The sequence below is a fragment of the Zeus faber genome (genome assembly GCF_960531495.2).
Source record: "Zeus faber genome assembly, chromosome: 1".
Classification (NCBI taxonomy): Eukaryota; Metazoa; Chordata; class Actinopteri; order Zeiformes; family Zeidae; genus Zeus; species Zeus faber.
The window spans coordinates 24,768,501-24,796,041 of record NC_137193.1 but is presented as its reverse complement, the minus strand read 5'-3'; the positions used below and the strand labels follow the sequence as shown (position 1 = coordinate 24,796,041).

At 44.4% G+C, this 27,541-nt stretch overlaps 2 protein-coding genes across 3 annotated transcripts in view; both read right to left on the bottom strand.

The window, feature by feature from the left end:
* The window catches only part of vps50 (VPS50 subunit of EARP/GARPII complex), a 144,449-nt gene extending 138,364 nt beyond the window's left edge, over positions 1-6,085 (bottom strand). For both annotated transcript variants that reach the window (XM_080000449.1, XM_080000450.1), the window contains exons 1-2: positions 5,951-6,085; positions 5,404-5,472 (exon numbers count right to left, since the gene is read on the bottom strand). In XM_080000449.1, coding sequence (XP_079856575.1) covers positions 5,404-5,472; positions 5,951-5,983 — 102 coding nt within the window. In that variant the 5' untranslated portion in view covers positions 5,984-6,085. The remainder of the gene's footprint in view (positions 1-5,403; positions 5,473-5,950) is intronic.
* A 3,899-nt stretch (positions 6,086-9,984) lies between these two features.
* Positions 9,985-27,541, bottom strand: part of hepacam2 (HEPACAM family member 2) — a gene marked incomplete at its 5' end in the record, with an annotated part of 25,448 nt that continues 7,891 nt past the window's right edge. The window contains 8 exons of the mRNA XM_080018174.1: positions 9,985-10,879; positions 11,023-11,096; positions 11,454-11,488; positions 11,580-11,601; positions 11,948-12,073; positions 13,914-14,213; positions 17,235-17,519; positions 17,619-17,978. Of these exons, the coding sequence (XP_079874300.1) occupies positions 10,769-10,879; positions 11,023-11,096; positions 11,454-11,488; positions 11,580-11,601; positions 11,948-12,073; positions 13,914-14,213; positions 17,235-17,519; positions 17,619-17,978 (1,313 nt within the window). The remainder of the gene's footprint in view (positions 10,880-11,022; positions 11,097-11,453; positions 11,489-11,579; positions 11,602-11,947; positions 12,074-13,913; positions 14,214-17,234; positions 17,520-17,618; positions 17,979-27,541) is intronic.

The window sequence follows — 27,541 nt, the reverse complement described above, 5'->3', positions numbered from 1 at the left end:
CTCTTGTTATTATTTGAGCACTGTTAAATGCTCTTACAGCGTATGCAAATGTATACAGGATACCATAATTTGTGTGTCACCCTTCCCCATCTTTCACCCTGAAACCCAGCCAAACATTATTGGCTTCAACTGGTAAGAAACCAGTGCAGCACAGCAGAAGAATAGGTGAAACAACTTGTACATGTATCTTTTCAAATCGTATACACACTTTGTGAACAACATTGTATCCTCCTAACTTCCATTAAGAAGATCCAGACCTTGGGTGAGCATTAAGTGTACGTGTATCATCATCGACCATCAAAGACCATATTTTGGTTCAATACACAGTCACAGGTGTGTGCAGGCAACACTTACAGGACACAGGATTCGTAGGCCCTCCATTGGGCGGCCAGCTAAGACGTCCGTGACATGAATTTGTTTTTGAATTGTCTTTGAGTCGACCGGTCAATCTGTATCTTGTGTCACCTTCTCCGTCTCTTTCACTTCAGCTGTCTCCCCCCGCGATGCAGCGCCTTGTACGACACTAACATTTCAAAGTAGCTCTAGGGGCCCTGTGCTTCCAGAAAGACTGACTTTTGTTTGTCAAATGGTAAGATGACAGCACAGTCAAGTTAGCAATGAAATGCTTACTCTGACTCATTTCCAAACAGTGCAAGATACACAGTTTGACAACGTCATCTTGATCACTATCACCAAGCCAAAGAGGTCCTTTTATGAAAAAAAAAAAAAAAAAAAGACATCTTTCTGAAGGCCACTCCCACTGGTTGCTATACCGGTTCCTATCACAACTGCAGTGTTTCCATTTATGTCAGTAGATTATTTCCTGTACCGATACCATGGACATGGACTACAAAACATTAGACATTCATGTGGCTGCATCAGCTTGTGATTCTTATTACTTTGTTACCCCATAATATGATAGCCTGACTCTTAACCACACATTTGCTAACCCTTATTAATAAGTCCATATTTCGACAACACTGAGATGACTTGACACAAAAAGAGTTCCTCTACTTTATAAGTTGCAGCATTTTTTTTGTTTTCTTATCCTGTGCAACACACATCCAAGTGACTGAGCAGAGCCACTGACTAAGTTTGATCCTCAATGATAAAATTCCTCTCGCATTTCGGTCTACGATTCCACTCAAGGTCAACCTTAGAGGACCAATTTACCTTCTGCGGTTCCAGCCCATTTCCAGTACAAACCAAGTGGAGAAACACAGCCAAATGTGTTTGTCGGAGCCCATGCTTCTACGAGCAGAGAAATTAAACGTCTAGTTTAATTAACCTGGCTGGACACCACCATGCGATGGCGATAAATGGGTTGGTCGCCTTCCAAGTTTCATTCAGCCATGCTAATAGAAGGTCACACTCTCAAGTGAATGTCAAGTAAACCTAGCTGTTGGCTGTGCAGAGCTCCGACTGAGTGACTCAGAGCGTCCATTATATATACACACCAAACACCAGTGGTGCTGCTCCCTACTCAGAGTGATTTTGACAAATTGAACTTATAATGACAAATGTGTTCGGTCACCCAACATGATTGATTGAGCTGAAAAAGCCTATTTTTAACATCCTGAAATACCACTGCGGCAAATCTAACACAGGTGTCCCTGAAGACCGTCTGTCTTTCCCTACTTTCTTTTAGGAACAACTATGGAGGTGTGGTAAGCACAAAGTTGAGAGACAGGAGAAGCATATGTTGGAATTGGATAAAAAACAAATTAACTCAGAAATAATTCTGATTGAATCTGCCAAAAAAGCCAATTACACAAGTAGTTTTGATAGAACTCCTTTAAGATATCATTGTTCTGAAAGAGGCCAAACACTGTGTATACCAGCATTTCCGTTATCCAGTAATTGTCGTTTTTTTGATCGGGAAAATCTGTTGAAGTCCGACATATTTAAATCTCTCCGGTCATAATGTCCGGTGAAAATAATTCCCTCAATGAACAATTTGAATTAGTGCTGGGTGGATCATTTTGATAATAAAAAAAGTTTTTTGGGGGATATTTTGGGGGGTTTGCAAGGCATTCCCTCAGCAAGGTCTAAGGAGGGCTGGGCATTACGGGCCTTAAGAGGAAAAAGCCATCAACAACATTGTGGAGGCAGTGAAAAAGGCTAGATAGCTGTGGCTGAAAAGGGGTGACCAGTGGGGTCAGTAGCATGCCGCTTGGACACAGGCCGAGGCTTGATCAACCTTGGTTTGGTGTCACCTGGACAAGGGTGTCTGTTGCAAGACCCGAGACACCCAATGACTCCAGGATACAACACTGATGATCTGTGTCCAAGTTTGAGCATCAGAAGATGTATATTTAAAACTGAAACATCCTGGTACAACCAGTGACATCCAGGGAGAGACTGGATGACAACCGCCAATAGAGCTGTGACATCTGGAGAGACAGTGGACGGCCAGTGAGACGGCAACCGGGGTGGGGAGGGTTGGCAGCCCAAGCCACAGCTTCTGAAAGGAAGTAACAAATCCATCTACAGAAACCACAAAGGAAGTATACCCCCAGGGGAGCCCGGGGGGTGAGCACCCCAACCAGACAGACCTAAGGATAACGATGCAGGACAACACTGCCAGCACTCTACTGGCTACCTCTTTGGCCGGCGGTGCACAGAACCCACAAGCCACCACCATCGACCTATGCTCCAAACCACCGAACAAAGAGAACCCAGCGTCTCGGAAAATAATTGAAATCGCTCAAAAGGCAGTACAAGAAAGGAGAAGTCAAGAAGGGTGGACTAACCGATCTCTGGGTAATCCTTCGGAAAGAGCTCCTGAGCCTTCGGAGAGCAGAGAGCCACAGAAGGAGGCAGAGAGAGAGAGCAAGGAAGAGAGGGCATTTCTGGCCAACCGCTTCAAGTTGACCAAGCAACTTCTTGGTTAAAAGAGGACTGGACGTTTGACCTGCACCAGAGATGCCATCAACGACCACCTCAAGTGCACCTACAGTGACAGCAGTAGAGATCAGCCACTAGGGCCATGCGATGCGCTGATAATACCAGCGCCAACAGCAGACTTCAACATGAAGGAGCCCTGCCTGAGTGAAGTGAAGGATGTGGTGAGGGGGGCAAGAGTACTAGTTCAGCGCCAGGCCCAAGTGGAGTGCCCTACAAGGTCTATAAGAACTGCCCAAAGTTACATCATTGGCTTTGGATGGCCTTGAGGGTGATCTGGAGTAGTAGCACTGGATAGTCACCACATACGCCAGAAGGTGAAAGGCCTCATCCTGGACTACTACAGCAAGTTCAGTTTGAAGGCCTCCTCCAGCTCATGAACATCTGACTGGCACCACCGGCTGCACCGGTGACTCTCTTTGCACTGGCAATGAACATGCTGGTTAAGTCAGTGGAGGTAGAGTGCAGAGGCCCTCTAAGCAAGTCCGGAGTAAGGCAACCCCCCCCCCCCCCCCCCCCCCCCGGATGAGAGCGGTGGTCAGGTCTGGCCTCCCGGGAAGATTTAAGGCATGGGTCTACCAGCACGGGATCCTCCCAAAAATCCTCTGGCCCCTGCTCATTTATGAAGTTCCCATTACTGTGGTGGAGGGCTTTGAGCGCAAGGTGAGCAGCTATCTGCGCAGATGGCAGGGGTTGCCACGCAGCCTGAGTAGCATTTGGTTGTACGGAAACAGCAATAAGCTCAGGTTCCCATTCAGCTCAGTCAGGGAGGAGTTCATTGTGGCACGTGCATGAGAAGGAGGACGTGGAGAAAGTACAGGGCGGGAGAGGCAGTCCAGCAGGCAGAAGCTTGGCTGGAGCACAAGGCCCTTCTTGGGAACATGGTACAGGGCAGAGCCGGACTCGGGAGCTCAACATCAACCTGATACGACACTGCCAATGGGAAGGAGAGGCGGAAGCTGGTGCAGAGCGACTGACCAGGACAGTGGTGATGCAACAACAGAGTTCGTGGCTGAAGTGGGAACAGGTGATAGAGCGGAAGGTCACCTAGCAGGACATCTGCAAGTCGAACCCCCAGAGGATTAAGTTCTTGATCCAGGGGGTTTACGATGTCCTCCCCAGTCCATCTAACCTCTTCACATGGGGCAAAGTAGAAACACAAGCATGTCCCCTTTGTTCCAAAACAGGTACCCTTGAGCACATCCTGAGCAGTTGCTCCAAGGCACTGAGCGAAGGACGTTTTCGCTGGAGACATGACCAGGTCCTCAAGTCCATCGCTGAGGCAATCAGCAAGGGGATCAGTGACAGCAGATACACCCACACTACAGCCAGGAGGATCGAGTTTGTCAAGGCAGGAGAGAAGCCAAGGAGCAGATCCAGGAACTGCTCTGTTGGGCTGCTATCCACAGCACGAAACTGGGTGATGACAGCTGACCTCGAGAGGAAGCTGAAATTTCCATCACACATCACCCAGACTTTGCTGAGACCAGACATTATCTTGGTCTCAGAGGCCACAAGACAGCTCATCCTACTGGAACTGACACTACCTTGGGAAGAGCGAATGGAGGAAGCACAAGAGAGGAAGAGGGCCAAGTACCAGGAGCTGGTGGAGGACTGCCGCAGGAGTGGTTGGAGGACCAGGTTCATGCCAGTCGAAGTGGGCAGTCGGGGGATGCAAGCCATTCCCTCAGCAAGGCCTATGGAGTGCTGGGCGACCTGGGTGACCAGTGGAGTCAGTAGCATGCCGCTTGGACACAGATGTCCGAGTTTGATCATCAGAAGATGTATATAAAAAATGTTTTAAAAAAAGTTAAATCCAAAGCAGACGGTACACCACAAACTTTATTTAGAACTACAGTTCTTGCTCTATTTTTTTGTTTTTTATCCTAATTTTATTTTAATGAAATGTTAATTAAAGCGGCTGCACTTGTTACTTATTGATCACAAACTGAAATTATTTGATTTCAAGAAGTAATATTCGTAATTTTTATTTATTTATTTTTAGGAAGGTGTTTACTGACGGGACTTATTTTATTTTTATATTCAATGAAAAAATATTATACATCTACATGCCTTTATGTTTTCATTCTCTATATAGCCTTCTTATCAATTATTTTTAAGCTCAATCAACACAGAAAATATTTGACTGGAACCTCTCTCATTTGTCTGGGAAACTCAATTCTTCCAGGACACGTTGACCGACACCAATTTTTTCTAACAGAAAGTCTGGTGTATACATGGAGTCCCTTCTTGGACATAAAAAATAAAAGACAAAATGGTCTTGTTAGACATCGAAGCTGATTATTTTCAAATGATGTAGAACTATCTCTTCAGCAGCTTTGTAACATTATCTATCCACATCATACCAGAAACATTTGACTATGGATGAATGCAAATGAAATTCATATCAATTTGGTCAACAAAGGACCTAAGTTTCTCCGAGACGCAACTTTTCGTAGAATGTATGTTGATGATGTACAGTGAAACTTTATGCCTAACCTTGCTTGGAATCCTCAAGTTCTCCACGGGGCTGAGGTCTGCCATGCTTTCTTGAGGGCTTTTCAGGCCCTGTGGAAGACAAAGAATCACAATCATACCAAAGGACTATGCAAACAGATTACATTAAGGAAACAGATCCAGGATAGATAGATAGATAGATAGATAGATAGATACATAACAATTTTGAAAAGAGATAGAGATAGACAACATACAGTGAACCTAGAAATTAGGAATAAACAATTGACCTCTGCATCATTAACTGACATTATCAAAAATAGGAACTCGTGTGGGATAGGGTGGGAAACAAAATGGTTCTAATAACATAATATATACAGTACATTGCAATAAAACGAGTGGTTTTTATTTGGGATGGTGGGCACAGGATAACACTGACAAGGTGAACAACAGTCAATGACATTATGTTGTTATCAAGCCTTCGGCTGTCAAACTAGCATGTTAGCTTAGCTGCATTTGCTTTAGCCCGCTGCAGCTGTCAGAGTGAAGTGGATAAACGGGTAAAGCCCCGGAGATTTAAAGAGCAAATCACCTGTCGGGCCATGAGCGACTTGATCTTCTGCATCGCTAATTCAAACTGTTATCCAGTGGATGAAGGATGAAGAACGAATAGAGTTCCGTTCCACTGGCACAGACGCGGCCCCCGCACTACGAGCGAGACGCCATGGTGCACAGTCACGTGACTACCGCTGGGACCCGGAAGACGCTGGGGTTGTGGGGGTTTGTAGTTCCTGTGGTATAATAATTGTAGTTCTCGCTGGTGTCATTGGTACTAATCTCCGTTATTTCAAACATGTCTGTGAATTACGAAGTTTTCTGTAAAACCGAATGGAATTCTATATCTATCTTTCTGTCTTTCCAGCCATCTATCTATCTAGCTATCTAGCTATCCATCTACGCCACTAGATGGCAGTATTTTCACCCGGTATGTCCTCCTGTCTAAAAAAGTCAAATGTTATAGTATCTATCGTAATGTAAATAACTAAATAAATAATAAAAAGAATAAATTACAGATTTGCCGTTTCATTTATTTATTGATGTAATCACAGGGCATCATATGACATCACTGACATCATGACTGGATGGTATAAATATCTCACAGCAGTTGTATGATGTTGCACTGACATATAACAATCTCTGTTTGTTTTCCCTGCTCGGTGTACTTCCCTTCATTCTTCCCCTGCCAACAAAATAACCGTCACTCAAAATAAACATTTTAAGAAAAATGCAGCATCCGTCTCATTTAATGCACACTCGGGAGAAGTGTCCACTGGTGGGTGTACAGGACTTGTCCCAATTGGTTCTAGTGTATGAGGTCAAGTCAAGTCAAGTCAAGTCACATTTTATTTATAGAGCCCATTTCATACCAGGGCAACACAATGCGCTTTACAGAGAAATACAAAAAAGAAAGAGAGAACGTAGTTGTCAGCCGATCATTACAAAAGAATGCCCCTGACACAATAGCAACAACAAAAGCAACAACAAAGACAACACAAAAACAACAATAAAAGCGACTCCGACCACAGTGGCAGCAACAGCAACGGAAAAACAACAACGGCAGCAACGACAGCCACAGAAACAACAACAACGGCAGCAGCAACATCGACACCAGCAGCAACAACAGCAGCAGCAATGTAAATGCAAAGGAGTCACCGGAACCGGAAGTGGTAGCTCTCAGCGGAACCGGAAAGGTCACTCAGGGTAGAGATGGTTAAGTCGAGGTATGAGGTTACGTTAAGTTGAGGTATAAGCTAAGTGAGAGTTAAGTTTAGGTGTAAGATTAGCAGAAGCAACGACAACATCAGTTAAGGTATAAGGTTAGCGGCACCAACAACAACACCAGCAGCAGCAGCATTGACAACACCAGCAGTGACAATACCAGCAGCAGACAACAGCAGCAACAAGAACAGAAACTGCAACAGCGCACAAGCGAAGACGTCACCGGGACTGGAAGTGGTAGCTCTCACCGGGAACCAGAAATCTCCTCATTTGTATTGAGTCAACAGTGTGTACCATCTCATCTCAACGAAGTAACGGCCAGCAAAGACGTCACCGGGACCGGAAGTGGTAGCCCTCACCGGAAACGGAAATTTCAGCTGTGTTCACCGTCTCGTCTTAATCCAGTCACGGTCCTTTAATTAGCGTCCCTTAATTACGGGTCAAGTTTTTCATTCTGAAACACACCCTTCTTATGATCCCCTCACTGAGGATCATGAGAAGGGTGTCGGGATTATATCGTAGCACCTCCCAGCAGCGAAAAAAGGCCCCGAAGCCACCCCTTAGCCACGCAGCCATATAGACACTCTGCGACCACAGGAAGGCACCAAGCACCCCGCCCCACGGCCACAGAACACCCAGAGAAGACGGAAGGCCGAGGAGCAACGCCCGCGCCTTGCCCCGAGGAACATAAACCAGTCCCGCATAGCCTGAGGAGACCCCGCGCCCCTGAGACGCACACATACAACCCAGCCCCACCTGCAGGCACAAGCTCCAAGTTCAAGAGATTATATGTCACAAACATATACACACCGTCGTACATAACATGCAGTGAAGACGCGGCCGCAGGCCCTCGGACGCCAGGCACGGGCCGCAGGACCAGAGCCAGGTCCTGCGCTGACAGACCTGAATTGCCCGCGCCACAGGTGAGCCAGCGGGCCCCAGAAACCATTCATTGTGACAAATATGCCACAATAGAGGTCATCAGGAAGGGGCAAATACCTTTTAATGGCACTCTACACTGAGACAGATTTTTATTTAAAAGAATGGAGTCATGTTAGTGATGACGTCATCGCGTAGTGAATTTTCTTCCAAGTTAAGTTACATCATTTCTGCAAGTGAACTTTGAGTGATGCCACAATACTGCATATGCTGTTCGAAATAATGATGAAAAGACGCATGCAAACCCATAGAGCCTGCTTTCTAATTGTGTCACTGCTCAAAGCAGACATCATGCAGCAGGCAGCACCAGCACTAGTTCCTGGTTAATGAGGGCTCGGGGCTATTTCCTAGTCAAATTAAGGTGAGATCACTCTCCCCAGGTGAATCCACTCCGCTGTTGTTTGTCGTGCAGTTCTCCACAGAGCGGAGCCTCCCTTAAAGCATACATTTGAGACGGAACAGATGGCAGCCCAGACCAGGAGATACCCCCACAAAGAAACAGTCACTTCAATTGGTCAGTGCAAACAGCTGGAGTTAGAGAAGGGCTCAGGAGTGAAGCATCCTTTTCAGTATTTAAATTGAAAGGAATCCAGAAAATGTACACAATAAGGGTTTGTTGTCAATAACTAACTGGTTGTCAGTTATTTTTCTGTCACTATAGTAACTGAATGTGTTGGAGGAAATACATGTCACAAGTTAAGCTGCACAAAAAAATAGTGATTTATGATCTCGGTATTTTTTCACTTTTTACTTTTACTATTAAAATTAATAATGGTCACAAAATAAACTATCAAAATGAATTACAATATCTTTAATAAATAAATAAATTTCACCCTGTAATTATTTTGTAACCTTTTTAATAAATAAAGGATTACATCTTTAACATTTTTTACTATAAACTTTGTAATCAATGATAACAGATTCAATTGCATAGGAGTAATTTAGTCTTTTTGATAACAGTTTTTTCAATAGCTGAAAGTAACTTTCTGTTTTATTAATTAGTTACAAAGGTATCTGTTCTCACAGGGGACTTTTATTTCATAATGCCACATTTATTTATTGCAGGGGACTTTTATTTCATAATGCCACATTTCCATCGGTTATATTAAAATTAATGGGGCGTGGTTGTCTCACCGTTTCAGAGCCGAGAGCAGATGTACAGGACTCGGCTCTGGGCAACCATTCCTACCACTGTTGCATAGGAGAGCTGGCTCTGAATCTGTGAGATAACCATGCATTTGAATATAACAGATGAAATGTGGCACTATGAAATAAGAGTCCCCTGAAATAAATGAATGTGGCATTATGAAATGAAAGTCCCCTAAAATACATAAATGCGGAATTATGAAATAAAAGTCCCCTGAAATGAAGAAAAGTAGTCTTTTGAAAAATGTCCTTTTAAAAAAAAAATATATATATATTTAACTATATTTACTCATTTATATATTCAAATTTACATGTATGTATATTTTTATTGCCACGTTTATTTCTTTTAGGATTTATTGCTCCATAGGTGGAGGGCCGTCCACGGTCCATCTGTCGCTGCCTCTCTCCTCAACACACCGGGTTCACGACAGACGCGGACCCCAAATACAGTCCTTCAGACAACAAAGATAATTTTGAGCCTGGATGGATTGCTACCAGGAATTGGGAACAAAACCTGTTTGTCGTCAATTGGCCATAGTTGCTGATGGCTGTCCAATGTTACTATGCAATATCTAAATAATACAGATTGGATAGGATTAGATCGCACAATAAGCTGCACACCTTTTAAAACATCAGTTTCAGGGTATGCCAATATGGTAATTGGCATCCAAAAAATTGTGATATATACGCCCTCGATACTGCTACTCTAAATATACCCGGATTATCATCAAACATTGTAAGTATTTATCTATGACAATAAATCTTTATTCAAATAAAAAAAAACACGTGAAATGAGACAATTTCAACTGTACAATCATTTTGTAAATATATATCTCGGTAGTTCATATTTTTAGATTTTGTCAGTGGCGGGTGATAGAAATGCTACATTTGTGGAAAGAAGATAAATTCTTTCAATAGAAATAAATACAAGCATGTTTCAAGTAACACATACAATACATAGAGAATCTGCAGTTAAATTATCGTACAATATTTACAGTCGGGTGTGATTTACATCAAGATCATTTCAATTTCTCAACACATTTCCTCTTTCAGCAGAGCCTTAAATGAAACAGTGTTAAATATAGAAACGCTATGAAAATGAAAGAAAAAAAAAACCTGTTAAGTTTGAACTATAAAGTGGGGCATGAGAAGCAGTTCTGCGGTGACACGATACAATATTACAGAACTAAACCTCCTCCTATCAATATGTCTGGGGGTTTTTTGCTCTCATTTCACATCCTCTTGCCATCTTTGTTTCTCAAAGGGAGAACTTGGTTTTTCCAACATGGCATGAGGTGGATAGCCCTTCAGTGTCATTTGGACCAGAGAATTTGTCCGGCCCTAAAATCTCATCCTGCCAGTGCTCTCTTCAGTTTAGGAGGCGTCTGGACAGCAGCAGTGCATGGTGGGGCGTGTGTGTGCACGGTCTGCGGTTGCCATACCGTCCTGCCGAAAAACAATTACTGTACGCCGGACCTTTCGGCAACACAGCGCATTCGCACCCTCCTTGTGGAATAATTACAGGTCACAACCATCTGAGTAGGAGTCACTTCAGCGGACTGTGGGTGGGGGCTTCAGGGACGTGTCTGATGACGTCGTAGATGGTGGTGTGCAGGTCCTGGACGGACTCCAGCCGAGCGAGCGATCTGCAGGACACCTGGAAGACACAACGCACCACAAACGTGTGAAGCTCACCTCAACTGTTCAAAAAACTAAATCAAGCAAATGAATTGCTGAACAAATTATAAGGGTTAGGGTTAGGGGTTAGGGGTTAGGGTTAGGGTTGACGTGCAAATTAACCTGAGTGGAATCCATCTTCCCAGGTATGGAGACAAACTCATAGATGCCAAAATCTTCCGTTGCGTCCTCATGACCTGATGGGAAGTTTTTTAATTCATGTCATCATTCATTTCATGTGTCATTGCCACCGCTTAGTAACTTGAACCCTTTAAAAAGGTAATATAGTACACTAGTATCTACATAGTTTCAAACTAAAGTAACACAATATGCTAAATTAAGTTTGTAGTCAAGACCTAGAGGGTTTCCTGTCTTTCTTTACCGCCCGCTTTCGTCTCCAGTGCAAAAGCCTTTGTCTCGGCCGTATTAGTCATCAGCTTCAGCATGGATTCCTTCCAAATTACTCATCAGTTGAACTTATTTCGGGCCATAAATTCTGCATTTATGAGGGCGATATATGTATATAGTGGAACAAGAGGATAGATGTACGTTACCTGAACGATGTGGTCGTTTCTGTTCCGTCAGTGGCCTGCAGAGGGAAGATAAGCTGTTAGAACTGTGCTTGTGACCTTACAATAGGTAGGATTTATGTTCTATTTGATTGTCAGTTGATATCTTACCTCTTGTAAATGCTCATGAGCACTGTTGGTAGAGAGAGAGAGAGAGAGAGAGAGAGAGAGAGAGAGAGAGAGATTAGAGAGATTATTTTATAAAATACATTTCTTGAGGATCAGTCCAATGTGTGCCAAAAGTTGTTTTTGTCCCTTCTCTGCTTCAGTTTGAATACGATTTGCATGGTTTTGCATTTACAATTAACAAACTCTGGCATTACTGGCCTCTGTACAACCAGAGCAATACCTAGAGGGAATTATTAAATCCATCCAATGGCTACGACATCCTACTTTTTTTGTTTGAGGAAGGGGATGGTTTTTTTTTAAACCAACTTGTAATAGAATAGAATAGAATAGAATAGAATAGAACTTCTCACCTCTCTTGGGATGGCAGGTTCTCCTAAGGAAGACCAGCATCATAGAGCCGATTATAAACAGAAGGCAGATGACGATGGCCGCCACGGGGGAAAAAGAGCTGCTCTCATGGATGTGCTTCTCCTTGCCTGGGAAAATAGGGTTAACAGTGAATGATGGCCACAATCATATTCAAAAGTTCAGGGCTTTGTATGGGGGCTCAGCAGCGTATATAGAACTATAACCATGACTATAATGCTTTCATGAACGTTGTTTGCTGCCTCGTTTGAAAAGGCCATCATTATGTATTCCCAAGCAAGGTCTCACGCTTTTTCGTGCTCATGGTCACGAAAATGAATCGATTGAATCGTGTCGGTTGTCCGAGTCTCTTCATGCTGCACATAATGAAATTCAAACCAATTCATTTGAATGAGGATATTTTTCAACTTTAGAATGGGGGCGGGGGGAGTTTCCATGATATATTTATTAAAACATGTTTTTTCTTAACGCAAGGTTGTTATCATACAGACTTGTGGCTTCTACAGGAGCAAAAACAAATTATTACATCAATTGTGTAATATTGACACAATTATTTATAAACGTTTCAAACCTTGACGGTAACCCTAATCCTAGAAACAAAGACTATTCCCCGCCATTTTGTTTTGCGTCTCGATGCAATTTCCTCATGTGTAAAGTAGTTGCATTATTATAAACCAAAAAAGGAAAAGAAGGTATGGGTGAAACACGACATGTGTGACATGTGTTATACTAGGTGTTCATTTGTTCAGGGTATATACCTGCGTTGTCAGAATTTAAATATGTAATTTTAAAGGCACTGACTTATATGTAAGGCCATTTTAAGTGGCGCCCCCGATTGACACTACCGCCACTAAAAGTACAGAGCTGTCCAAAACAGCTCACCTTATTTTGGTAGCTCTTTTAATTACTGAGATATAGGGCTTCAAAGCTGACCTCTGGGCAGGGTTCAAGGTTCAATATCTCAGTTTAGGATCCACTGAAATGTCCCAAACGTACATATGTTAACCCACGTAACGAGACCTTTCCAAAAGTGTGTTTGATTTTGTTCTATGACAAAGTAAAAAAAATCCAATCCTGCCACCGCAGTGGGGTGCCAAGTGTGGATTCCCAGACCATTCCCAATCCAAATAAAATATGAATAAAATCAGATATTTTTTTACTTTATCTAAGAACAAAACCAAACACATGTTTGGAAAGGTCTTATCTGGGGGTCTGTGATTGGTGGAGCTCGCTGTTACCATGGAAATGTTTACCCCACTGGCTGATGGGTACACAGCCATGCAAACGCTAAAAATGTAAACCCCTCCCACCTTCCCACGTTGGCGTACTTTCTTCAGGTTAGTTTTGGTTTACGCATCTGCGCCTCTCCCTTCCCCTTCTAAAGTGGAATAAAATCTCCCCATTCAAATGAATTGGCTTCGATTTTGTTATGTGTCGGACAATCGTGCTCCGGGACACGATTCAATAGATACACTTTCGTGACTTTGTGCACGAAAAAGCATGAGACCGGGTTGAACCAAGACAACATATGAATGTCGAATTGGATATCGAGACCCGACACGCTATAAAACTCAACAAACACAACAGCAGTTTGCCACTGTTTGCTTTCCCATGGAGCCGCTGGACTTTAACACTCGCCACGGCGCCGGCTCCCTAGCAACTAAAACAAAATGCTGCATTCATCATACCAATCCATATCTCGTACTCAAACCATAACCTGTACATTTCCAAGCAAGCAGCGAAGGTGTAGACGTCGACTGTTTGTGCACAGACTGTCCCTCCCACACTCTGCTGATTTATTCCACTGTGTTTATTACGGTCAAACTCTATCCCGCCCGTCACCCTCTTCCTGCCTTTGGCACGACACACTGTTTACACACTGTTGTTTCGTCAATCTTGTAGGATTCCCAAAATGTGCCCACGCTCCTCTCCTCTCCTCCCTCGACCCACCTGTGCCGAGGCTGGCCACCACCAAGGTGAACTGTGCCTCGTCTTGCTTCTGGGTCACATTGTTGAAGGCCCTGCAGAGGTACTCCTCGGCCTGGGCCAGCCGGTAGGAGCGCACCTCCAGCCGGGGGCCCTCCGTCACCACCGCCGTGCTGTTGTGGCTCTTGGAGATCCACACGTAGCTGTTGGGCGGATTGGAGTCCGCCTGGCAGTCGAAGAAGACCAGCTCCCCGGGGTTGATGGTGAACACCTCCCCGGTACGCAGGCCCTGGCCCGAATTCACCGCCAGGTTGTATGGGCCGTCTGAGGAGGAGCACAAGCAAGTCTCTGTGCTTGTTTGCTGGTATGTGTGTGTCTATAAATGCCTTCATAATAACACACGAGGTACAAATATATAGTAACAATTACATATATGTTTTTTTGTTTTATTGTATCATAGTTATAAGTAAGTACCTTGAGATAGCAAAGTGACAATGCTGCTTTTGAATTCAAGATATCATATTTACAGTTGGATCCACTGTTGGATACATTGGAAAAAAGTTTGTCACATGATACCACTGTGTTTTCATTCAAATATGTATAAAGAAAGAAATTAAACTTTGGTAGAAGGGACAAAAACAAAGCACCTCTCATGAAATAAACTGTTCCCAAAGAGAGCCTGTTCATAAAGCAGGCCAGCCACAAGTCATTCAGCCCATGTATGGTTCCAGCTACGGAGGTGTTTACACACCCAATGTGCAAAATTCACCAGTAAAAAGGGAACACACTAGGTCTAAACCAAATATACAGTTTATATCCAGATATACTAATGAACTCTATTGTGGTTAACTTTCAGTTGAGGAGAAAGGTTTCAACTGGTGTGACATTAGTTCGGAAGCAGGGTGGTGTATGTATTGCTGCAAGGGCAGCAATACATACACATATGCATTATACATAAACATTACTATGAATTTGCCAACGGTCCAATTTGGAGTTGACGCTGCAAGGCCAATAAGCAAGCAATGGCCGAACACTTGGATGCCAAGGAATGGGCCAGTAAAAGTGAAAGAATTCAAGCCTGGAAGACATTCAAAAACATCCAGTGATGTGTTTACAATCATAGTTATTCCAGATGAAGGTTGCATAACCAAATTGTTGCATCATTGAAATTCAAGTCAATAGAGTGTGCATGAATTTGTTTTCTATACTTCTATACTTTTTTTTCTACACAACAAAAAAGGAATGGGCTTCCCCCACCTTCTGTATTGTCTGCCAGGCTGAGGCATCATTACAAAGAGATTAAGTGATAAGTCGATTCACGAGAAATTCTCCATGTACACCTTTGATAAATATACTTTTAAATGCTTTGTCAAAATCCATTTTCCCTACACAATCGATATGTGTAAAAAAAATGTTTTGCTTGATACTGTGTGTAACTTTTAAAGCTCAAAGCTGAGCTGGTGTATCAGTCTGTCTTGAAGGGGACCTATCATGAAAAACTAACTTTTTCAGTGCTTGTGCACATACATTTGGATCTCTGATGATAGTAGCGCACTAACTGTGAAATAAGGCAACTCAGTCAGTTTTTTGTGAGCTGACTGAATACAACTAAGACCAGGCATACGTGGCATCGAGACATGTTAGAGTTACAACCTCCCCAAAATCTGAGTAACTCCACCCACGGCTGGAGCGCGACTGGATCCGCCAGCATCGAAGCTAAGAGTCAATCATGGGAAGTGCACTGTTGACTGCAGAGACCAGCACAAATCTTTTTAAAGAAAGAGGAATTAATACCAATTGTAATTCTGCTGTGTTTCTTTCTGTGTGTGTGTGTGTGTGTGTGTGTGTGTGTGTGTGTGTGTGTGTGTGTGTGTGTGTGTGTGTGTGTGTGTGTGTGTGTGTGTGTGTGTGTGTGTGTGTTGTGAGAGAAAAATGCTTACGATCATTTATTTTGAATGAGGAAAAAGGCCTCTACCTCCAGAGGGGGAGTTTTTTTAAAACATTGTTTCTGTTTTCCCAGGAACCCCCCCCCCCCCCCCCCCCCCCAACTTTATGTAAAGAGAAATGTTCTTTTTCTCTACAATGTCAATTCTAACATGGAAGAACCAGATCACATTTGGCCCTGTTTACCTTGAAAGGAGATGAAGAATAACCACAGGGGAGCCTGGAGGTGCATTGTAAGAGATTGTAATCTGCATCTGCCAGGTCATTTACAAGTTCCTGTGAATTCACTGTTTGAGGTTGGCACCCAGGGAGACAGTTGAGGGACACAGACTTGTAAATGAGTTCTGACCCAAGCCACACCCTCTGTTGTTATTTAAAGCCCTCTTCATCAGAAATTAGATTAGACTGGTCTGAACATTGCTTTGGAGCAGTACTGAACCCTTCTCTTTATTCTGCAGAATAAATAATCTTGAATATTCTCAGTTTTGTTTTCTTGTAGCGGGCAGATGAACCCTCACCGATCATTGCAGAAGAATTTCTTCCACAGTTTGTGTGTGTGTGTGTGTGTTGTGTGTGTGTGTGTGTGTGTGTGTGTGTGTGTGTGTGTGTGTGTGTGTGTGTGTGTGTGTGTGTGTGTTTGTGTTTCTCCAAACAAAGTAAATGTATTTAATTTATTTTCCAACGTTCCGTAATTTAATGAAACAAAACAAGCCCCAAGCCCTGCCATACTCCGCGGTGCTCCGTGCTGCTCTGGACACAGCGTTGATAGTTGGAACAAACTTTCAAATTAGGCCTTGCACTATAGATCTAATATGAGTGAAGATTCAGAAACTGGATTGCTTTACGGAACCGAAGCCATGCTCAAACCCCATTGGCTCACAGAACTAGAGGCCTCAGGAGGGTGGCTCCAGTGGTATTTTCAGCAAAAAAAAAATTTAAAAACATGTTTTGGTGACCTCAGAGACCTATATTAACTTGGTGGAAAGGAGCATAATAGGCCCTCTTTAATCCATTGCAGCAGAGAAACAGAGGGCCACAAATCCAATGCAAATCCAAAGCAGCACCATGTTACATGGATTTACTGAGGTGATTGTACTTTCAGATATCCAAGAGGATTAGTGCAACCGGGAAAATATGAGAAAGAAATATGAGGAAGAAAATATGTACTATATAATTTTCCAATATAAACGCTCCAATGGCTGACAACTTGATAATGGCTGAAAGTGTCTCACTCAAAAGCTTTAGACAGTTCGAGGAAATTCTTCAAATGATCAAATTTTCCATGGGAAACAACTGGTACAACAGTAGCAAACAAAATGACAAGAAGTAGTATTGGAAGACAAAGAAGTAAACGATGTAAATAAACAAGAGCAATAAGAACACGAATACAAACAGACTTACAGTAAACATTGAGGTCCACGATGCGGCTCAGTCTCTGGCTCACGTTGTTGGTGGCCAGGCAGCGGTACTCCCCCACGTCCTCTTTCTTCACAGGGCTGATCTCCAAGGTGGAGTTGTCCCGGGAGAACTGGTACCTGTCACTGGAGCCCAGTACCACATTGTTTCTCAACCACTGGAATCCGACCCTCGTTCCTCTCTGAATGTTACAGCTCCAGGTGACGTTGCCCCTGTCCTCGATGACTGTGTACGACGGGCTTTTCCCAATGACCGGAGTGGAGACAGGGACTAGAGAGATGAGAAAAAATAGTAATAAAGAGATGTGTCTTCAAAGCAGGCATAGGTGTGGATATGTAGGTTTATTAAGTAGAGGGTAAGTGGCCTCACCATCCACCGTGACATGCACCGTCCTCTCCTCCTTGATAACGTGGCCGGTCCGATTATGAAACTCCATGTTGAGGTCCAGGTGATAGTCGCCCTCGTCAGCATGGTGTAACGTCTGGATCAGCAGGGACACGTTGGGTCCGCTGAAGAGGAGGTGGTCGCGGTACATCATGTCCATGATGGTGGAATCCTTGGTGAAGGTCACCAGCGTGGTTCTGGTGCCGCTGGGCCTGGTGTGGGACCAGGTCCCCTGGATCTCAGCCTCGTCCAGCGCAAAATGTGTCTCCACGGGGAGAAGGAGGGCCTTCCCTTCGACGCCGTGGTGGACGGATAAAGGTATGTGGATGAACTCAGAATTGACCTCTGAAAAGGGGTAGGGGGTCGGAAATTAAGAAAATAGTTAATACATAAACTGTGTGGGGGAGCTGGTTGGATCTCCCAGGTTCAGCTTGTTTCACGGTTTGAGAGCGAGATTCATTTATAGAACACGTTCCAGGACGTTGCTCACCGGGCATCCAGACATTGAATCACTTCCTTCCCCCGGCACAGTGTTCTGCTTTCCAATGTTCCCATTGTTTCCAAATATTCAATATTTCAATATTTATTTATTTATTTATCAGCACCATTTGCTTGACCTGCTTTTGATGAAATGGGGTAAACAGCGTTTGTGTTTTTGTTCATACTGAGAGTCACTGACAACTGGAATCAAGCATGCTTGGCCAATGACGCCTGATTCTCATTCTCGTTCTCATTTCAACACACACTGAACTACAGTGATGAGCCACCAACCATAATGTAGGCTCTACTTCCCTACTACCGTTCATACAAAACCATGATGACATCAGCCCAAGATTTCAGACAAAAACGTCTCCTACGCTAAAATGAAAAAAGGAGCAAAACAACTCCAGGCAATATAGGTCGCCAACGACAGAAAGAGGTTTAGTTGTCGATCTCAGATCCTATTCCCTAAGATGCCCAGGTCCTGAAACTGTATTGGGTAAATATTGATCTAGTAGCACCCTGTGTCATTGTTGTCAGCCGCAGCCAGGGCTTATGGTTTTCATCCCAACTGGTTGCAGAGCAAACACTGGTTCTGTCTGAAGGAGCGACCAAACTGCCACCGCACCACGCTCAGACCGGTGTTTAAGTGCCATGCAGAGTTTGTTTGCTTTGGATTTAATAAATTGGAAAAGAGACACATCATCTGTAATTATTCCTTTCAGGACTTTGTGGTCGCGTCCGTTAAAGTGTGAATCCTATGCCGGACGTGGCAGCTGCAGTCGCACACAAAAAAAGGTGACATTTTGCAGGTTACTCCAACGGCTTTAGAGTGAAAATGAGAAGTGGCTGTGTGGGATTTGTGAAGATGTGTGTTTCATAGACAGGTCAATTTAAGCAACAGCAGGCATCCACAAACACCACCAACAACACTTGACACACTTATGCAGTCATCTTCACATCTGTTTAATTGTTTTGCTTATGTCATTACCATCTCTATTTATTAAGATTAAACAGGACAAGCTTAGCTTGTCTTTATTGTCACAAACACACCGCAACACGTGCAACTACAGTCGACACACACATGCAGATGGAGGCCGTGAAATATCTTTCCCTGATTTATCCCATCAAGGCTTGTCCTTCCTCCGGGGGGCAGTCCAGGAGTGGTGGACAGCTTACAGTACCGCGCCCCGGGACCAACTTCCACATCCATCGCTGGTCAAATGATGTTTGTTGTGCATGTTTTTAGTGGGGGTTCTTATGATGTTATATAGAGGAAACCCCATGTGAGCACAGGGGAGCTCAGGAGATACCCTCCGCAGCGCAGTGCCAATTTCCATTTAATTTTTTTTAACTTATTTTTACTATTTTCTTTCTATTTTATAATAGAATAAATGTGTTGAATGTGATGTGAGAAGATATGAGAGAAGAAATGTGATAAATTAAAAAGAATACCTATTTTTTTATTTTCTATTTATCATCCATCTCCCTACAATACAATCAATAATAATAATAATATGATTATTATTATTATTATTATTATTATTATTATTATTATTATTATTATTATTATTATTATTAACAATAATAATAATAATAATAATAATAATAATAATCCAATGGGAAAAAAACATATATATTATATTACAACACCAAAATAATTATGCAAACATTGAGCAGCATTTCACTATTAACTATCAAAACTCACACAAATCAGTGAAATTTTGTCTTGGGTAAATAAAAGAAAAAGTATTGAGTGTATATGATCTGCACTGAGCACCTGTAAAATATTTTAACATTTGAGTGATGTTTCTCCTTTCCCCTCTGCCCTAACTGAACGTACTTTTCTGACGTAATCTAATCTATCTAATCCCATCTACATTCCCCCCAGTCCACCCTCTTGGGACTCTCCAGACGGCGTCCGTCGAATCCCCGGTCACTACCGCCCGTGTTGTTCAGGACAATAGATGCACTGTGCGCCCTGTGTTATGTGTTTAATAATGCACGCTGACAGGCTCCACTTCAAAAGGCCTGCAGGCCAATTTCTGTGCCTTTAAGCACATGCGTGCGTGTGTGTGTGTGTGTGTGTGTGGGGGTTACACACATGACACCGTTGTCTGAAGTGTGCCTGTGTTTACGCCAGCTGAGATCCGGTGAATAGACAGGATCGGGGGGGGAGTGTGCCGAACCCGCTCCTCCACTGTTGTCCCCAAACAGCGCAGGGATTGTTGTGGTGATAAGGGAACAGACACCCGGGAGATCACCGTGACAATAGGTTTTAAGGTGAGGGGATGGTTTCATCAAACACACACACGCACGCACGCACGCACGCACGCACGCACACGCACACGCACACACACACACACACACACACACACACATACACACACACACGCACACACAGACACACACACAGAGCCACTCATTTGAAGTCAACAACGTGTGCAAAACCAAACGAGGGAGGTCCACACAAGCGGCCAGACGCGTGAGCACCTGCCTCTCTCTGCCCTCACAAACAGCCGGGTTGTTTGGATGATAAATAGAGTCAACCAGTGCATGTCAGAGCACTGTGCCCAAAATGCTGTCCTTCGAGGGAGGTTGAAGAAACAAACATCAGAGAAGTGTTGGAGGGTTAAATTTATCTGCTCAGACATACATTGGCCGCTTAGTCAGGCCCATGTGACCTGTATGCTTTCCAGCCGCTCCATCCCGATATGTGTCATCGGGACAATATTTAAAAATGCAAAACCGCGCAAACCGGAACAACTGGGATTGAGACAAACATTTGACATTAAGAAAGACGTTAAGAAGATGACGTACAACCTTCAAATGAAAAGCTCATCTTCCCTCATGTTCACACAACACATTGAGACATCGATACAGAAGATACAAACATTACTCTCTGATAAAGCCCAGGTAACAAGTTAAAATGAAGTTAGACAGATATTTGGATTTCCTTTTAATTTCAGTGGTGATCACTTTTCTCAAGGCATTCTAGGAGAATCATAATAAATACCAGTTGTGGATCAATTATTTGGGAAGTCAACAGCATCATTGTGTCACTTTCTATCTGACAACTCTGAAAATCCCTTCCAAGTTTTGAATGCTTGTTCCTGTCCGCCACAAAGGAACTTCCTCAACTTCACCAGCTCCAAAACGCCCCGTCACAAATAAACACAAACAGAAACTCAGGTACAGCAGAGAACACACACAATCCCTCCACCGCCACCACCACCACCACCACCACACTCTGATCTGACCCTCCTCTTACCTGCCAGGACGATCAGCGCAGAGACTAAATGAAACGCCGCTCTCCCCAAGGCCTCCATGGCATCTTATCCTCCAGGGAACTCTGACAGGCAGGCAGGCAGGCAGCCAGGCAAAGGGAGGGAGGCAGGCAGGCAGCCAGGCAAAGGGAGGGAGGCAGGCAGGCAGTGGAGGGTTTGTATGTGGAGGAGAGGGACGAGAACGAGGAGGAGGAGGAGTAGGAGGATGGGAGAAGTGTGACTGGTTGCGGTGACAACATTTGTCAGGGAAATAAGAGGTGCTTGGCTATGGCCGGTGCAAGGCCCCTCCCATGTGACACCATGAGGAAGAGGTCCACCTGCCGGAGGGTTCAGGACAAGTATGGCCCACATACGCACCCACGCACGCACGCACGCACGCACGCACGCACGCACGCACGCACACACACACACACACACAAACCCATGCTCTGTCGCCCTAAGGCTTGGGCAGGGGGGTTGTCACACCGAGACACATCGGTACAAAAGCTCTGAGCTCAGAGCTCAGGCTTGAAATAATGAAGTCTCGGCGACATCAGGGGGACATACTCATGGCATGTTCAAGTTGATTTTCAACACCGGAGGGGGGACACAACCTTCTCTTGTGTACAACCAGAGGAGGGCCTGTTTGTGCCAGCCCCCCCCAAAAAAGAAATGGATGCGGTGAACCTTGGGAGAGAACGACAGTGGGAATGAATTTGTCCATTGTGGGCTGAAAAGATGCGTGCCTGCTTTGGAGATGGCACCATTGAGAGAAGTGAATATTCTTATTGTAAGGGACTCCATCATGGGGTGTCCATTCACTGGGAAATGGCAAACAAACAAACAAACTAATGATTGTCCCTTTTCCTTAAACATGGTATTCATCAGTACAGGACACTAATGCAGTAGAGTACAGGACATGTGACATATCTACAACACAACTCTTCATATTCTAAGAAATTATATTTTGGAGGATCGTCATGTTGAAAATGTTTTGCGTTTTCTACACTTCATCAACTGAGCGTTCACTGTTTTTTTTTCACCATACAAGCAGTTGATCTCGCCTCACTCTAAATCTCTTGTTTCTATAAATGTCCTGCTGTTCCTCTGTTGCCCGTGTGTCCTTTCCGAAAAGTTCCGCTTGCCTCCGCTAGGTGGAGTGACAGCATCATCCAGAGCCTTCCAATGACTGAACAGAGGGAAGTTTCTACTGTAATAAGTTTCTACTGCAATAAAAAAGTAAATGATTAACGTGAGGATTTTTATTTTTTTTATCAGTGATCGCTGTGTGAGTGTCGGGGATATAGTTATTTGCTCTGGGTTAGTTCTGAATCTCCTTTTTGGCTGTTTTGGATTTATCTTTATCTTATCTTATATAACAGTTCTGTGGTGGGCCTGATAGTATTTTATCAGAGTGCTGTAGCTATGATCCTACACATGTTTAGTCTTGCTCATGGCTGTCGATGCTGATTAATAAACGTACAATGAGCTTTAGTATGGAACTGTGTATGGCATAGTATGGTATAGTATGGTATGGTATGATATGGTATAAGATATTGCATGATATATCATGGTATGGTTTGGTAGGGTATAGTATAGCTTTAGTCTCTATCCGTAAACCAAGTGTGAAAAATACACACGCACACACGCACGCACGCACGCACGCATACACACCCACACACACACACACACACACACATACACACACACACACACACTCACACACATACATATGCACATTAAAATGGGGGCCCTCTTGCTGTGCTGAAACATGTCACATTTTCCACATTCATTCCTCCAGCCGGTCTTTGAGACCATTGCCACACTTTGCCACATAACTTGCTTTTCTAAGCTACCGTCATCACAACCCTCCTCCCCCTCCGACTCCTGTTCATCCCTCCATCACACCACCGTCTTGTTTCTCTCTCAGACTTCCCCGCATTCTGTTATTCTCACTAGGACCATCATACAGCTAGCATCCTCTGTCTCGCTTTCCTCTACTTCCTGTCCCTCCTCTGTTCTTTTTTTTTTTTGTTTTTCCTTCCATCTTCTCCCCCTCCCTTACTCACCTGTCATATGTTTCTTTCATCTGTCCCCCTCCTCCTCTTTTAGCTCCACTCTGGCTGTGCACACCGGCAGCCTTGGTCTCAAACTGCAGACACTCAGAGCAGACGCAGCAAACTAACCCACATCAAGGCCACACCACTGAGTGTGTGTGCGTGTGGGGTGCGGGGTGGTGCGGTGTTTTGGTGTATGCACAAGTGCTTGTGCTGAATGTCTGAATGTCTGTGTATTTAATTATTTCATGCCACATGCTAGGACCAGGACGCACTGTGCCCTACTGGGATGTTGGGTCCCTTGTATGAAAATAATCAGAGCCTAGTGTGAACTCACCTACAGTATATCCGGAGAACACACACACTCACGCACGCACACACAAGCACACACACACACACACAACCTATATCCTTGTAAAAGTTTTGTGCATCTTTGAAGAAATAGGAAAGAGGTTTGCTCAGACCCTTGCCTTTTGTGCCTTTTCAGAACAGGACGTCATGCTCTGGATCACAGTCTTGAAAATGCTTTTGTCCGTCTATCTCTGCAGTTTTAGCAGCTGAGAAACACAGCCTTGTAACCTTAAAGACACAGAGAGGCAGAGAGGGAGAGCAAAACACAAAGAGAGAGAAAAAGCGAGAGAGAGAGGGAGATAGAGAGAGGAAGGTAGATAAAGGAAGTAGGAGGCAGAAGAGAGCATAAGAGAAAAGGGGCGGGGACGTCGGCTTGGCCTTCGAGTAATTTCATTGGATGACCAACTTTCATTGACATTGAGTCTTGATTTACAACAGCGGGAAACAGTGGAATTCTAGCCCCAGAGACAGGACTGTATGGCAACATTTATGCACACACGCACACAGACCTTGCACCCTCCGCCGTGCTGTGTTGGTGTCGGTGTCTGGACGTGGGTGTTTATCTGCACTTGTTCAGCGTACAAGTAAAGCGTCACATTTCCTGCTTCACCCCTGAACTCCTGCATCTCTCTCTGGATCTGTAAGTTACTGTTAAGCACATAAGTGGCTCTTCTACTCCAGAGGCCAAATGCCAAACATGTGCACAGGAATGTTTGCAACTTTTCCAAAATATACTTAAACGTTTTGCACCCTGAAACCGGAGTCAGCCGGAGTGTGTATGTGCGTGTGTTTGCACATGCATTCATGTGTGTTAGTTCTGTGAGTATGTGACGCATGCTTCACATCCTTTGGTACACGAATTTCCACATTCAAGCTTGTATGTATGTTTTTGCAAGAATGTATGTGGACATGTCTGCCATTAGCACAGAATGCAGCCATCTGAAGCCATGGATAGGTGTGTGTGTGTGTGTGTGTGTGTGTGTGTGTGTGTGCGTGTGTGTGTGTGTGTGTGTGTGTGTGTGTGTGTGTGTGTGTGTGTGTGTGTGTGTGTGTGTGTGTGTGTGTGTGTGTGTGTGTGTGTGTATGCGCGCGTGCATGCATGTGTCTCTGTGTGTGTGTGTGTGTGTGTGTGTGTGTCTGGGCTGGTGGCGGGAGCCTCACCCCTTTAACGCATTCCACTTTCTAGCAGCTATCTTGCCGACACACTCGGCATGTGACCCAAAGTCAATGACAGGAAATAAGCGATCCTGCTGCGCAGATCCTCTTCTGCTCCCTGTCGAAGAATCAACTTTGTGCGCAAAAAGCTGACCTACAGTACCCCGACAGCATGTCTGTATGCAAATGCACACCAGCAACAGTTAGAGTGTATTATTACATTCATTTGCATGGTTATGATAACCTCTTAGCCACATTGACCTGCTCAAACTTTTAGCAATGCAGCTGTGCCGAGTTGTACCATACTTTTGATATAAGTTAAATGCTGACTTAAATACGCGCTAATGCCTTAAAGTGAACTTTAACAGCGCATGGGACGGGGTAACTGCCAGCGGCAGGTGGAGTGCTGATAAAGACTCTCCTCAACTGTTGACATAGTTGACACCCACACGCACACACAGAAGGATTATCTGGTTTCCTGTTCTCCCGTCTAGAAGTTCCTGTGATAGGTTGCTAATCAAAGATTCCAACTCCCAACCGGCGCTTCTTCCAAGGTTGATTTACTGTGCGAAGAGAAGCCGCGACACCAACGATATCTGCCAAACCTATAACAGCTGTGAGAAGGGAAATGCAAACTGAGAAGGAAAAGGTATATGTCCATAGTATATATCCCCTATATGCATTTGTGTTTGTATTTATTGCAGTTGTGTGTATGTACAGTAGCTTTGTGTTGCGTTTACCTGCATGCCAATTGGAGCGCTAGACAGACCTCACTGGTAAAGCGATTGGCACAGACGGACCCTGGTACCTGCCTGAAAATCAATATTCCCTCCACTCAGGCCTGTGCCTCCAACGTGCTTACACCGCTGCTGCCCTGTTGAAACTGTACAACCCAACAGCAATGCAGAGTCAGACCACAGCAAAGGTGGAAAAGGGGAAAAGGTGGCACACTGAGAGTCAGCCCGTCAGGATCTTTGTTTTTTCCCGATTGCACATAAAACAGATGACGGTGTGTTTGTCCAGAACAAGTAACAGGGTGTCAGGAATCCCAACATACAGCGATCCGCTGCGCTCGCCCCGTCCCGACACAGGAGGTGCTGGTGTTTACGGTCACTCGACACTCCTTCCCCTCGACGTGAGCGAGCCGTGGGGATGCTCGTGCGCGGCGCGGTACGCGGACGGGATCCCGCCGTTCATCAAAAACACCCGACGTCGCGGTGTGCACCCCGCGGCGCCTTCCATTCGCCTCGCACCTGGTATTGTCTGCCCGCGATGAGAAGCTTCCCACCAGCACGGCACGGAAATATGAGATAACATAGTTCCTGTCAAAGGGGAGATCTATGGAAACGGCGGGTTGAGCAGCTGGCAGTGGGGCGGTCTTCACTCTCACATCTGACATGATGAGACATTCCAGGGTTTGGAGATGTCTAATTACAATCATTAGTGACCATGCTGAAGTGACAGGTCGTATCTGCAGAGCGCGGGCTGGTTGGTATGGCGGACGAAATGTTTGGAATTCACTAGAAGTACAGCTTTAGATTGTCGCACGAGATCGCAAAATGGCTAACACAATGGATGTCCCTCTAATAGGTTCTTCCTATGCACTGGGTGAAGTGAAAAAACGTTTCCACTGCATAGGAATTATTTGTTAATTATGGGTTGGCGGTGATAATTTTCCGAGTATTAGTCTGATCCTCGGGGGTCAGCACAGACGTGAGCTGAGAAATTGAAATGGAAAACGCTGGAAAATATAAACAAATGCTCCTAATTTTTAGTCCTTGGCACTCACTGGGTGATCGTTGAATAATATTTTCCGCAGCGCCCCCTCGGCTGTAGCTGACACACTGTGAATGAGCAGATCAAATCTTGTCTGGGCCAAACCCCTCGGTGAATATGGTCAATGGTCGAGATCTAGATAGTTCCTGGAAGACCCACGCAAGAAGTGAAGAGATACTGAGAACATGGAGAGCAGCCCACGCGTGACAGATCCCCAGCCAACATCATAAGCACTTCAAAGTGAAACATAGCGAAAGTGAAATAAAACAACCGTTCAAAGGTCAAAGTCAGAGTGATAAGCCAACATTTATTCATTCATACTGATAACAATAAAACAACAAACTGTGATGTATTGATTGTGGGCGGTGATAAAGGCCTGTTTGTCGTTGTGAGCGGTGTCTTTGAAATACTTGACGATGATGGCAAAACAATCGACCTCAAAGGAAGGGTTTTCATAATGTCGGTCATGCATAGGCACATGGGGTTAATGACACAAGAGTTCTGAGCAGCCCTGGGTCGGGGGGTTCGATGTTAACTGTAGGAAAACCCTTGCACACACACACACACACACACACACACACACACACACACAAGTTCCTCGTGCAAGTTCCTCGATTCATGTGCTGGTCGGTTCGGCTTTGAAACGTGAAGACATTCTGCGGATCCACTTGTTGAATATCGCCTTAAATTAACTCAACACCACCGCAACAGCCATTTAGCTATATCCCCCATATCCCATTCCAGCCATTATCACCACAAAAGCTTTGAATAATCCTTCCGATCCAACCCCTTAATCACCAATCCATCCCTTTAAAAAAAAAAA